We start from the raw sequence: 14,275 nt of genomic DNA, 5'->3' as shown, positions 1-14,275 counted from the left end.
CCTGGCCGTGTAACCTTGAGCAAATTACTTAATCCCAGTTGCTTAGGGGCGGCCAGGTGGCTCAGCGAGTAAGAGCACCAGCTCCAGTGTCAGGATGACCTGGATTGAATCCCGGGCTCAGATACTCAGCACCACACCCAGAAATAACTGGTCTTGTATCCTTGAGCAAGTTACTTAACCCCAATTGCTTTAAAAAGAAATAAAATGTTCGAAAATGTATGTTACCCAGTTACTCTCCCTATGTGGTACGATTAGCAAAGGGAACAGTAGGATGATCAACTCATCCCAGACATTTTATTTCTATTTGGTGCGTCCAAAATTGATTTAGCTTTTTTTTTTTTATCAAACACATTACATTTGACTCATATTGAGACTGCAGTCAAAATCCTATTTTTTTCTTATCCTGAACTGTTATGAAGTAGTGATTTCCCAGTTAGATATTCATGCAGATCTTGGGTAAGACTTTACATTTATCTCTATGAACTTTTATTTGGTCAGATTCAGTCCTCTCTTCATGCCTGCCAAGGTATTTTTAGATCCCTAGATTGTCATCCAACCTCTTATCAATTCCTTCTAGCTTCATGTCACCAACAAATTTGATAAACAAGCCATTCAAGCAAGCAAGTTATTGATAAAAGTATTGACCAAAACAGGGCCAAAAAAGAGTCCCAGGGCACCCTTTGTTCTTTCTAGGTTGGCATCTGTCCATTCATAAATGATTTTTGGATTTAGTTTTTAATTAGGGCACATGTTCCAACCTGTACAATTATCCAGCCCACATTTATCCATCTTGTTAATATGCTGGGCTTTTTCAAATATAACCTTAATATATATTAGTGTATGAGGTCTAGAACATTTTTTTTTGAAAATAGTTTATTAATTCATTAATGAAGGGACACATGGTCATTGCCATCTTGGCATCTTAACGCCAAAGAATATCTATGAGGAGAGGCGAGAAGCTGCTAAAGAAAGAAAGAGATAATTAAATAATACAGCATGAGCTAATGCAGATCTACAGCAGGCAGGTGCTGATTACACCTGTCATGCATCAGAGGAAGGAAATCTTCAAGCAATATCACTAGAACATTTTTTTTGATCAATCAGTCTAATGACCTAATGAAAAAGGGAAATGAGGTCAGTTTGGAATGACATTCTTAGTTATATTACCTTCTATTAATCACCATTCTTTTTTAAGTGTTCAAAACCTTCTACTTTAATGTTTCAGAGTGGTGCCAAGTTTATAGTTTGCGGTCTGCATGAAGTCACAAAACTTATGTTCCATTTGTTCTTAAATGTCACCATCAGTTGCTCAACTTCTAGATTCTGGAGCTTCTCTCCTTTACTCATGATTACTTAGAGATTATTATCATGTTTTTTGCATGGTATGAAATATTGTTTTATTTCATATGGAGAATTGTCATTAGCGTAGTAGGATCTGAAATGATTACAAAAGATAGAGAAAATTATGAGAGTTTCAGCATCTAATAGGCACCAAAATCCTGAGCTTAAGTTTGGCCAGAATATCTGAAACATGACACTGCTCTCTCTGATGTTAAAGAAACAGGTTTTCCTGGACTTCTAAAATATTAACTATGATTCAAAAGGGAGAGGGGGAATTTATTTCAAAGAAGAGTTAAATTATACCCAAACTAAAAGTTAATGGCTTTTGTAATTATTGAGAAAGCTTCCTTTAAAAGAGCAATGTTTCTAAAAGTTCTCATAGTTGAAGTCAGGGAGACATATTGCAGATCACTTATTTTTAATTAGCATTGCTTAAAGATTATTGGGGCAGCTAGTTGGCACAGTGGATAAAACACTGAACTAGGAGTCAAGAAGACACTTCTTCCTGAGTTCAAATCTAGCTTCAGATACTTACCAGTTACATGACGCTGGGAAAGTCACTTAGCCTTGTTAGCTTCAGTTTCCTGCTCTGTAAAATGAGCTGGAGAAGGAAATGGCAAACCATTCCAGTGTCTATGCCAAAAGAATCAAAAACAAAACGCAAATGGGGTCAGAAAAAGTTGGACTCACCTGACCAACAAGAGACTATTGACCATCATTTAGTAATCTCATTCTTAGAAGTATTTTTTCCTTTATTTACTGCTAGTGCTCTGGAATTTAATTCATCTAGGACAAGAGATTTACTCTGACTTAGGAAGAGTATTAATCATAACCCTCCCACTTATGCCCTTGATCCTACTTCTCCCAATTTCCTGAGGAAAGACCAACATTTCCAGTAACATTTGTTTTGCCCCTCAACAATAACCAAATTCATTGTGCTCCTTAATGCTGCTAAAAACACTTCTTTCCTGATGCCAGTCTTATTTTCTCAGCTCCATACTGGCTCCCCAGTGCCCTCATAAGAAAGTCTAATCATCTCAGAGACTGATTTTTATGAAATTTCGGTTTGGCTTCACTTTTTCTATCCTGCTTTCTCTCCCACCATTTCTGAACTCCAAGTCACTCCTTTAACCAACCTGGTGTCTTCACTATCTCTTTATGTGTGGTCCTTGTTCCCTTCCTGGTCTTTTCATACTGTTCCCTTTTCCTTAAAAAAAACAAACAAACAAGCATTTCTTTTCCTTTTCTTCTTTAAATCCTATTTGTTCTTTTATGTCTAGTTTAAATTCTACCTGTTTCATAAAATCTTTTTGCATCTTCAACCTATATTGATCTCTCTTTTCTCTCCACAACTATGCTATCAGTGGGGTTATGAGGCTCAAAAGAGATAATGAATGTATAGCACTTTGTAAACCTTAAAGCACTATGTAAATGCCAGTTATTTACTATAACTGTTGTTGTTGTGTTTACTATAAGCCTATAGTTACCACTGTCCCCCATCTGGTGCTGATTTCACAACCTGAGCCTTCTATTGCATTCCTGCTGAGCTCAAGCAGTGTTTATAGAGCAATATAGGGGTGTGCTGGTAAATGTTTAACAATTAAGCTCTCAAAAAATGCACGCATACATGCTTTTAAGTTTAATCTGAATTGTTAACTCTTTCTTAAGCCTAGAAAACAGAACAATCAATCAAGCCCTGTGTTGTAGTGTCTAAATGCTCAGACTGAATATTGAACAGTTGGAAACTAGAGCTGGCTCCAGTCCACCCCTGCATATTAAATAGTCAATCATTTATTATACAATGTGATAAGCACTGCTAATCACTGAGGCTACAAAGACAAAAAAAAAGAAACAATTCCTGTTCTTGAGAAGCTTATAGTCTATTAGTGCAGGTAAAATTTACAAAGATTAACATGTAGGGTATAACTATATAAAAATAAATACCAGGCAGTGAAATACAAGGTAGATAGGGAAGTACTGGTGATTAGACAAATATAGTATAATTAATTATGATTACTTTGATTTATTCATGTATTGTTTATGCATATGCTTTACCTTTCTAAAATTTAGTTTAATGATGCTGAGCTATAATTTCTTTTAATTTTGTTTTGTGACAGATGATTCAAGAAAGCAAGTTTCTTATTGAAATGGCAGACACCATCCATGATAAGATTATTCAGTGTCAAAAAGCAGGTGATTAGCTGATTTTCTCTGTTTTGTAGAATAAAAGTGACACTAACATGAACTTCGCATGGACTTTTAGTGCATAGTTTTGGGGTACTTCTAACTAGGCATATTTTTATTTTCTGCCTGGAATATTTGCTTTGTACTTTTTGATTAATTAGTCTTTGCATAGGACCAAAGAATTATCAATCCCATTGGTCTTCCTGGGGCAGTGGGACTTTCAAAAGATTTCCAAAGTCTTGAGGTACTTGGGCTTTGTCTCTGCACTATTGGAAACCTATCTAGAAACCATCCTATAGAGATGGTAGCTTGTGCTTTCCACAGGTCCCTTTAGCTGACCGTTGGAGTTAGGGACAACAGTTAGGGACCATTTGCCAGTATATGGGCCCCAGGGCCTCTATTTCCAAGTTGTTTATTTGCCCAAGGCTCACCCAGGACAAAGTGGCATGGGTGGGTTATAATAGGCAATGGTGAGAATACCAACATTGATGAGATGGAGTAGCATCATACTTAGTAAAGCCCCTAAAGTATGAGTAGCATCATAAGAAAAACAGGAAACTGTATGCTCATGACTGACAATCATTGGTTTGAATTGGATTGAATAGTTATAGCTCATTGGCTTACATTATTTATACATAATTGGTCTTGTAATTTTGCTTAATACATACCAATGTATACTTTGAACAATAAGCTACTGGCAGGGATAAACAAAATAAAAGGAAGGGTTGCTTTTTTTTTTGCTTTTTTTTGGATGGGGTAAGGTAGGGCAATTGGGATTAAGTGACTTGCCCAAGGTCACATGGCTAGTTTTGCGTTAAGTGTCTGAGGCCGGATTTGAACTCAGGTGCTCATGGCTCCAGGGCTGGTGCTCTATTCACTGCGCCACCTGACTGCCCCAAGGAAGGGTTTTTTGGAGGTTAGGAAAAATAGGATTTCCCCTCCACAATTCATATATTATTCATTATTACAGAGAACCTTATTTTCTGAAGTCTGTTACTTTCTACTTTCAAAGGGATGGAATTCCATGAGGAACTTCATAATCTTGGGGCAAAAGAAGGTTTGAAAGGAAGAAAACTCAACAAGGCAATTGAGAGTTTTGCATGGAACATTACAGTACTAAAGGTAAATGAAAATACAGCTACCCCCTTGAACTTTCTGACTGTCCACCCTTTTCTCATTATGTGCTCATGGGCTTCTCAGCTGTGGACAATGATCTAGGTCCTGTACAGCTATTTGTGGGCATATTGCCTGGCCCATGCTCTGTGGGAGGCATGGGAACATGCAGATTGAAATCAATAAACATTTTACCGTAATAGAGCTAAATTTGCACATAAGACAGAGAGTTACAGACATGTGACACCAAATTCGATTCTCTAATGGTTGGGTGTGTTCTTACTTTAGCTGAACATTGTAGAAATTGATAGGGTCTCCAAATATTTGCTTGTGAGCAAAATAAAAAGGGCACTGCACAAGTTGCCGAAGACAAACTCCAGTTTTTGCTGAGGCATCAAGCACCATATAGTCTTTACAATAATCACTCACACTGCCACATCCCACCACAATACACATACTCTTCTTGTTTGGGAATTATTTAGGAAACCAGCTTGCCTCTATACACTTTATGAATGACAAGGTGGTACAATGGACAGAATACTGGAGTAGATTCAGGAAAACTTGGGTTCTAATGTGGCCTCAGCCACTCACTAGTTCCTTAATTTCTCTCAGCCTCAGTTTCTTCCTCTGTAAAAGGGGGATGACAATAACATTTGCCTCTCAAGGTTGTTGTGAGGATAAAATGAAATAAGATTTGTAAAGTGCTTTGTAAACCTTAAGGTGATTATAAAAACGCTAGTTATTATTATCACTATTGTTGTTAGATCTAGTTTAATTTTAGAGTAATGCAGTAATACACTTTTATATTTTTAGCACTGGTCAGAACACTTCTGGAATGTTGGTCAGTTCTGGGTACCACGTTTTAGGAAGGATATTGAAAAGATTGAAGCCATCCAAACGAGGGCAACTAGAATGCTGAAGGTCTTCAAGATCATCCCTCATGGTAGCTAAAGGAAACAGGGATGCTTAGGCTACAGAAGAGAAGCTTTGGGAATGGGTGGGGGTGATCATTGTTTTCAAAGACTATAAAAGGTATGCTGTGGTAGAAGACTCTTAGATTTGTCTTTTCAGTCCCAAAGAGAAGAATTAAGAGCAGCGGGGAGAAGTTACAAAAGGAAAAAAAAACAGGCTTGATATCAGGAAAACCTTTTAAGAGAGCTATTTTAAAGAGGCATGTGGCAGCTCAGGCAGGAGCATTCTTATTGTGGAATCTTTTTTTTTGCTTTTTTTTGGAGTGGAGAAGGCAGGGCAATTGGGGTTAAGTGACTTGCCCAAGGTCACATGCCTAGTAAGTGTTAAGTGTCTGAGGTCAAATTTGAAATCAGGTCTTCCTGCCTCCAGGGCCGATGCTCATTCACCGCACCACCTAGCTGCCTGTATTGTGGAATCTTTAAGCAAAGTCTGAATAACTTATGTGTGTTATAGGTCATAGACAGGTGAAGCTAGTTGTTTGATCTAAAATTTTGTGGTTCTGTAATCTACTAAATCAGAGATTATTTAGGAAGTAATGAACTTGATTATGACTTATTATTGGTGAAGCTATGGACTGGATGTGCACATTTATACACATAAACTCTAATATTTACTAAACCTTGTGCTTGCTTATACAATATATGTATTTGATACATGATAAATGATGGGATATATTGGTACATTAGTTTGCAAAGGGCAGTGAGGGAGGCTGTAGTTTGATCTGTGACAACCTTGTTAGTGGACCCCAAAATATATGCAAAATCTTCTGTTTGAAAGTATGTATATTCATATATATGAAATTAAAATGTACTGAGCTTAGTGTTTTTAAGAGGCAGTGCTGTGGTGTGGCTGCTTTCTATGGATACAAATGTAACTAAAAACGACAGGGAGTCATCAGCTAGCTAATTTTGCCCCAGTGGCTATATCTGCTTTTATTGAGAATGATAGACTAAACTAATTTGACAAATGTGTAGAAAGATGGAGTTCAAGTGAAAATTAATTTGGAGAAGATTGTTTCTAATATATTAACCTTCAAAACTGTTTTTTTTAATTAGTTGCCACCCTTACTCAGGCTAGAAGTTCATCAGCTGCTCCTAGACATTATCCCAATACTGATCAGGATGGAAGCTTTAACTTGCTCTGTTTTTCCAACCTAGATTGGTTTGCCCTTCCTTAGGCATCCTGAGGGGCATTCTGCTCCCAGAGGCTCACCATATTGGTGCTGGATTTAGTGTGGACACCCAATTAGCTTAGCCCTACTGCAACTCAGAACTCCTAAGATCAAGTGATCTATCATCCTCACTCAGCTTCCCCAACAGGAGGGACAATAGCTGTGTGGTGTGCCATCATTCCAGCAAGGCAAAGTATTAATATGTTGAGGAATCTGAGGTTCCTTGGTTGGGGGAATTCCTTGTGTGTGTGTATGCATATAGATATAAAGTTATATATGTATATATTTTAAATATTTTATTTTCACCCAATTATATGTTAACACAATTTTTTATATATTTTTAAATTTTGAGTTCCAAATTCTATCTTTCTCTCCCCTCTCCCTGAGATGGTAAGCAATCTGATATAGGTTATATGTGTATATAAAACATTTACATATTAGTAATTTTGTAAAAGACTTGAATAGCAACAAAAAAGAAAGGAAGGGAGGAAGGAAGGAAGGAAGGAAGGAAGGAGTCAGATATCAATTCATTCTCTGGAGGTGGATAGCATATTTTATCATGAGTCCTATGTGATTTTCTTGGATCATTGTATGGGTCCTTCACAGTTACTCAATGTACAATATTGTTGTTCCTGTGTACAGCGTTCTGGTTCTGCTCACTTCACCTCACATTAGTTCATGTATATCTTTCCAGGTTTTTCTGAAGTCATGCATATCTTCTCATGCTTTGTGACTCTTGACTATGTCCTCTTGTAAATTCTCTGTAAGAGCTTCACACGATGTGCCCTATAACTCTTGACATTTTATGGTACCAGTGAGCACATGAGCTGATCACACCTTGATCTTGCTACATGACCAGCTCACCTTTTTTTTGAAAATCATACTCCTCTCTGATGATATCCTATATGTCATTTCTTGTAGCTCTTTATTGTTAATGTGCTGCTTCAGAATTGTGCCTACCATGTTACTCCATTCAACTTTAATTCTTCAGAGATTGTTGTATTTCATGACTGATCTGGGCCAGAATTGAAGGAGAGGAGGAGTGTGGGCTAGATTGCCTTTGGGATACTGGGCAGTGCCTTTAATGACACTAAGTTTCTCCCTGAAACAATAGTCTATTTCTTGTTGTTTTGATGTTTTGTTTTGTTTGTAATAGCATTTATCCAGTGATGAACACATCCAGACTGTGAGTCATTGTTTATAAAAGGCTAGGTTTTAAAAATGATATGATAAACATACTCATGCATGTAGTTTCATAAAGAAAATGAAAGAAAAGAATAAACAAAGAAGATACCCTTTCCCATAAAATCTTATGTTATTAAGGTTAACTGTGAAATTGCAAGGATGTGGGATTTTGATGAGTTGAGTGCTCCCGTTAGTGATATAGATCATTACCCCTCTATGACCTAAAATGTTCTTATCAAGATGTTCAGTGTCCAGAAAGTTCCTCACCCTGCAACTGATATAGTTATGAGCTTATCAATTCAACAGCATTTATTAAGTGTCTACTCTGTGCCAGGTAGTATGCTAGGTGCTGGAGATAGAAAGAAAGCAATGAAATAGTCCTTGCTCTCAAAGAGCTTATATTCTACTTAGGAAGGGAGGGGCGAAGTAAATACATAAAACAAGATAATACAAAATATACACTGCATAAATAAGTAAGTGATTGAGAGATGGGGAGCACTGTCTACTAGAGGGATTAGAAAAGACCACATGTAGTGCATAATTTTTGAATTGAGCTTTACAGGGATTGGAAAAATTGAAAATGAGGAGGGCAAGCACTCCAAGCATGGAGGATAATTTAATTAGGTTGGTTCATGGACAACAGATGAGTAGTCCATCTTTAGTCCTGACCTATTAGTTATTAATATTTTAACATTCTGATAGATTTGTGATCTCATCAATATGGGTGCTGCCTGCACTCACAGAACTAACTGAAACGTGGGAACATGAATAAACATGGGCCAGGCAGAAATTTGAAACATTCATTCGTTTATTGCATGGACGCCACTCAAATCTCAAATAAGCATCTGAGGGTCCAAGTTTATATACTATAGCTAAAGCACTTACATCATACATTTCTCATGGGAAACTTCACATAGTTCATTACATGAGGCACCTAGCTTGCAACCTGTAGGAGGCCATTCCCTTGGGACACTTCCCTGCTTACTTATCTCATGCATCACTACTTTATCTATATCACTCAAGGGGCTAGGGTTTCAGGAATGGTCAGAATGTTCAGAGGGAGAATGAACGGAGGGTGGTGAGTCAACATTCTGAGATACTAGGCCCAAGCAGGTGGAAACAGGTTCAAGAGGGTCCTTGGCCTGGATTCGCGCCCATGGCAGACCCCTCAGAGCTAATCCTCAACAGCGCCCCCTATGTATGGTTACTCCCTCCTGTGATGCAAATTGAATCCCAACCACTCCCTTGCCTCCTCTGAAACTTTTGTCCATGTTCCCTGGCAATATCTCCACCCGGGACCCATCCAACGTGAGGGGATCTTTCCTCTTGATCTCTTGGCACACCACAAGTATTCCAGTACAGCATGTGGGCTGTTCACTAGTTAACCCTAGCATAACAATGTGCTTTAAATGATGTTATATGACTTCAAGTCAAAGAATACCACAATCACTGAAGAAAGAAAGTTGAGGATCAACCAAACATCAAGGGAGAGGCGAATGATAGGCATGAATAGGCAGCCACTGAGAACTGGGCAAGAGAAATGATGCAAAAGGTGCAATCAGAGACTTAAGGATAGAAAAGAAAGTAGACTGGTTATGTGTTACAAGTGAAGGGTAACTGGTCAGTGTTAATATTCTTTGGAAATATTCTGACTTGGATTATTCTCAAATACCTGCCACTTTGGAAGTCTAGAACAAAAATACAGTATTTTATACCTTAATTGAAAAATAGGTTAGTTTTATTCTTATGCCGTTGTAGGAAAGCATATTACCTAGAAGAAATACCTTTTTTTCCCCCAATTTAGACTGAATTTTTGCAAAGGCAATATTTAAATCTCTGAGAAATTTGTATTTATGGAAAAACTGACTCAATATGAGATACAACTATGCTTCTGGATGCTGCCTTAGTCCTTAAAATTGGAACTCTTTCCCTTATGCAAAAAGAAATTAAGCAGTTTAAAAATAAATCTCTCTGCACAAGACAGTCTAATTTAATGTTCTCTTGGATTCAACTTCCATCCTGTCTTTGGCCTACACATAGACTGTTAGGTTGCTGCTTAGGCTGTAAAACCTTTTTTTGCACCTCATCCTTTCTCATGCTGGGGGCAGAGAGCTTGAAAATACTATTAGAATGGAAAGAAGGACCTAGAGAGGTCGACTGTTTCAATACTCGGTGGCAAAATAGTGTAAAACTATTTCTTTCCCTTTGAAGCTATATCCACATGTATAAAGCCATCAAAATATAAAAAAAAAGTTAGAGGATTTGCTGCTTAGACCTGAGCCCCCCTACCCCCTGCCCCACTCTAATAAAGCTGAGTGACTTCCTGTTACCTGCAGGAGCAAATACAGGATGCTGTTCAGCATTCAAAGCCCTTCATAACCTAGCTCTCTCCTACCTTTCTAATTTTCTTACACCTTACTCCCCTACACATACGCTTTGATTCAGTTATATTGGCATTTTCTCTGCCTGTTCCTAATGACTGGAATGCTTTTCCTCCTCTTCAGCTCTGACTATTAAATTTCCCGGCTTTCTAAAATCCCAACTAACATCCAACCTTCTACAGGAAACCTTCACTAATTCCTCTTAGTTCCAGTGAGTTCTCCCTTATAATTATTTCCTATTTATCCTGTATATAGATTGCTTTGTGAATATTTGTTTGCATATTGTCTTCCTCATTAGATTGTAAGCTCCTTGAGAGCAGGGACTATCTTTTGCCTCTTTCTGTGTGCTCAATGCTTACCACAGTATATGGCATATAGTAGGTGCTTAATAAATGTTAATTGAATTATTTATTGAGTTTAATTCAGATGCCTCAAATATTCAGGTTCAATCTTAACAGAATTCACCTGTAGTGCTTTTCAGCCACGTTAAGAACAAAACAACGTGAGTAGGTTTTTCTTCTTCCCTCTCCCCTCCACCTAATTCTTTCCAAAATCTTGGGGTCTGCTCTTTGAATGGCTTAGGGCTTGGAGCCTTTCATAGAACCAGAGATTTAGAGAAGGAAGGAAACTTAGAGGTCATCCAGTACTTCCTCCTTAGTTTTCAGATGAGGAAACAAAGCACTAAAACAAAGGTTTGCAGCCAGAGAAGCTTCCTCCTTGTTCTTTGACTAAAATGCTTTAATAAGGAGCTCCAGGTAGAGTTCAACCAAGTATGAGTGATTTAAGCTACACCACCATGTTTCCTCATGTCCAATATGACTCCACTTGAGATATAAACTTCTTGAGGGTGGAGGCCTCCTTGTATTTAGTCTTTGTATCATCAGTGCTTAGCATAGTGCCATGCTTACAGTAGGCACTTAAAAATGTTGAGTTGAATTGATAATGAAGTTGCTCAGAAAGGCCTGATTCTATAAATTCCCTTGCTTATCCATCCCACTTGTGTTTGGTTTAAGGAGGGCCTACAAAAATGAGAAGGGGATGGATATGAGTGTGTATTAAGTTCCTACTAGGTACCAAACACCATGGTAAGTGCTTTACAAATATTATCTCATTTGGTCCTTACAATAACCTTAGGATGTAGGCCCATTTTTTTATTTTTTTTGCTTTTTTGGAGGGGGGAAGGCAGGGCAATTGGGATTGAGTGACTTGCCCAAGGTCACACAGCTAGTAAGTGTTAAGTGTCTGAGGTTGGATTTGAACTTGGGTCCTCCTGACATCAGGGCCAGTGCTCTATTCACTGTGCTACCTAGCCAGCCTATAGATGCTATTTTTGTCTCCATTTTGCAACTGAAAAAAAACTGAAGCAGATAGAAATTAAGTGACTTGCCCAAGGTCATATAGCTAATAAATGCCTGACTCCAAATTTGAATTCAGGTCCTGCTGACTTCAAGCCCAGAGTTCTATCAACTGTGCTACCTAGCTGCCAGGGTAAAGGAAGAGAACGAGTTTCATCTTTTATAAGTCAGTGTAGCCCCAGAGAACCCAGTCCTGCAAGAAAGAGGGCTGTATCTTAAAAAAAAATAAAAACAAGAATATAGAACATTTTTTTAGTTTCATTAATTTATTTGAATGATTTCTTTAGTTAGAAATCAAATCTTCTTGTTTAGATATCCCACTGATATGATATTAATCAATGGGAAAGAGGCTGTTAAAAAATGTAGGATGGTAAAAAAAAAATGAATGTAGAGAGATGAAAAAAAAAAAAGCCTGAATGCCTGCTTTGTTTATTAGCCTTACAGCTTGGGGCATGGTGTGACCATTTCCAATTCTCTGTGTTTTTTCACATGGCAATGATTGTTAGTTATTCAGCAGTAATTTATTTAGCATGTACTAGGGGTAAGAAGAAATTGCAAAGAAAAAAAAAGACCTAATTCCCGACTTCAGGGAGCTCACATTTCCAGTGGGGGAGACACGACGCAAATTCTTAGGTACATATAAGGTATAAGCAGAGGAGGTGAAGGTAATCTGAAAGGAGAAGGCATTAGCAGTTGGGGGCAGAGGTGGAAGGATTTGTGCTGAGTATTGAAGAAAGCCAGGAAAACCAGGTGAGAGGAGGCAGACAGAGCATTCCAGGCATGTTGGGGATGATAAAGGTCAAAACATAGAGGAGGGAGATGGAATGTTATGTTTCCAGAGCTACAAGGATGCCAGGGCAGCTGAATTGGAGTAGCCAATTTTCATCCCCACTTTGATCCCTACACCACCTCCACTTCTTGCTAAGTATAGGATACACATGCTCTGGAAAGAGCCATTCAGTCCATTTTGTAGTATATTTCTATTGCATGCTGAAGTGATTCAGATACCAGTACCTATTCTGCCCTCACACATTAGCAACTTCATCCACCTGTATTTTTATTTTTTGGAGGGGAGAAGGCAAGGCAATTGGGGTTAAGTGACTTGCCCAAGGTCACACAGCTAGTAAGTGTGTCAAGTGTCTGAGGCCAGATTTGAACTCAGGTAATCTTGACTCCAGGGCTGATGCTCTATTTACTGTGCCACCTAGCTGCCCACACCTGTCTTTTCTTAATGATGTTCTTCAGGAACAGGTTTGTTATGGTTGCTAGCATGAATTTAAATCTAACAAAATCTCTCCTCTTTTAAAAGACCTTTGCTAAAAGGGAGTCTTCAACTTCCCTTCCTTATCCATCACTTTTGGGGAAATGCAAATTAAATTTAGAAGAGACTCTGGGGGCTTGAAAAGCTTAGCAGAAAGACATAGAAATTAATTATGCCTAGGAAAAAATGTGATTTTTTTCTCCAGAATTAAATGGAGTTAAGTTAGTCTTACCTATAACATGATGCCAAGAATGGACCTTGAGAACAATGTTCTGGAGAGACTCTGGAATAGGTTTTTCTGACTTATTTTTAAATTTCGTTTTAAGGGCTCAAGATTTCATAACCATTAAATTTTAGTGGCTTAACAGATGACATCCATTTTTAGGAGGCTGGGAAAGATTGAAGTACAGATGGAAAAATAATAATGGGGGAGTATATTTTTGGAGTTTTTATTATAAAGGAAAAGAAAAGAAGGTGTTTACTAGAGACTGAAGTAGGAGATGGTGAAAAACCAACTTAGGCTTTATTCATGAGTTTTAATGATCACTGGTTGAATCACTTTTGTGTAAAATAGATGGTATTTCAGAATAATGAAACAATTACCTCAGCAGTAGTTTCTCACATGGAATGATTTGTATTTTCAGTTTTCCAAATTCTTAGCATGGATTCTTGTTCCATAATTTGCTATTTTCTGGTGTGTAAGATTAAGAAAAATCTTTTGATTTATGTGCAGCACATAGATGAAATGTCTTTATCTTTCTAATTCTTATTATACTTTTCAATATTACCATGATAACCCATCCCCCTTATCAGTCAATTCATTATTATTTTAAAGTGGTCTTTATATTTCAGTAACTTATGCTTGGTGCTGGGGATGCAAGTAGAAAAGAATGAAACAATCCCTACTTGCAAGGAGCTTATCTTCTAATGGGAGAGACAACAAGTACATATATAAATATATGTAATATAAATAGAAAGAAAAGAAATATAAATACAAAATAGTCAAATACAAGGGAATTTGTGAGACAATGCATTAGCATTTGACAGGTGTGGAGGGAGAAAGAGGAGAATCAGGAAAGGCTTCAAGTAAAAGTTGCTTTTTTTTTTGCCAATCAGGATTAAGTGACTTGCCCAGGGTCACACAGCTAGTAAGTGTCTGAGGTCATATTTGAACTCAGGTCTTCCTGACTCCATGGCAGGTGCTATATACTCCGTACTACCTATGTGCCCCTAAAATTTACATCTTAGTAGGAAGAAAGGGATTCTATGAGATACATATTCCACAAGATCAGTGCAAAGGTATGGATTTTCC

The 14,275-nt window shown here is 37.8% G+C and overlaps 1 protein-coding gene across 1 annotated transcript in view; it reads left to right on the top strand.

Annotated features, from left to right (window-relative positions):
• The window catches only part of PLCL1 (phospholipase C like 1 (inactive)), a 444,953-nt gene that overhangs the window by 374,975 nt on the left and 55,703 nt on the right, over positions 1 to 14,275 (top strand). The window contains exons 4-5 of the mRNA XM_069070142.1: positions 3,459 to 3,534; positions 4,538 to 4,647. Of these exons, the coding sequence (XP_068926243.1) occupies positions 3,459 to 3,534; positions 4,538 to 4,647 (186 nt within the window). The remainder of the gene's footprint in view (positions 1 to 3,458; positions 3,535 to 4,537; positions 4,648 to 14,275) is intronic.

This window comes from Petaurus breviceps, unplaced genomic scaffold, assembly GCF_028583685.1.
Source record: "Petaurus breviceps papuanus isolate PSGF00001 unplaced genomic scaffold, PetGlider_PUasm1.0 90804, whole genome shotgun sequence".
In the NCBI taxonomy this organism is placed as follows: domain Eukaryota; kingdom Metazoa; phylum Chordata; class Mammalia; order Diprotodontia; family Petauridae; genus Petaurus; species Petaurus breviceps.
Note: the sequence above shows the minus strand (reverse complement) of the source record. Positions and strands in the feature narration are given on the sequence as shown.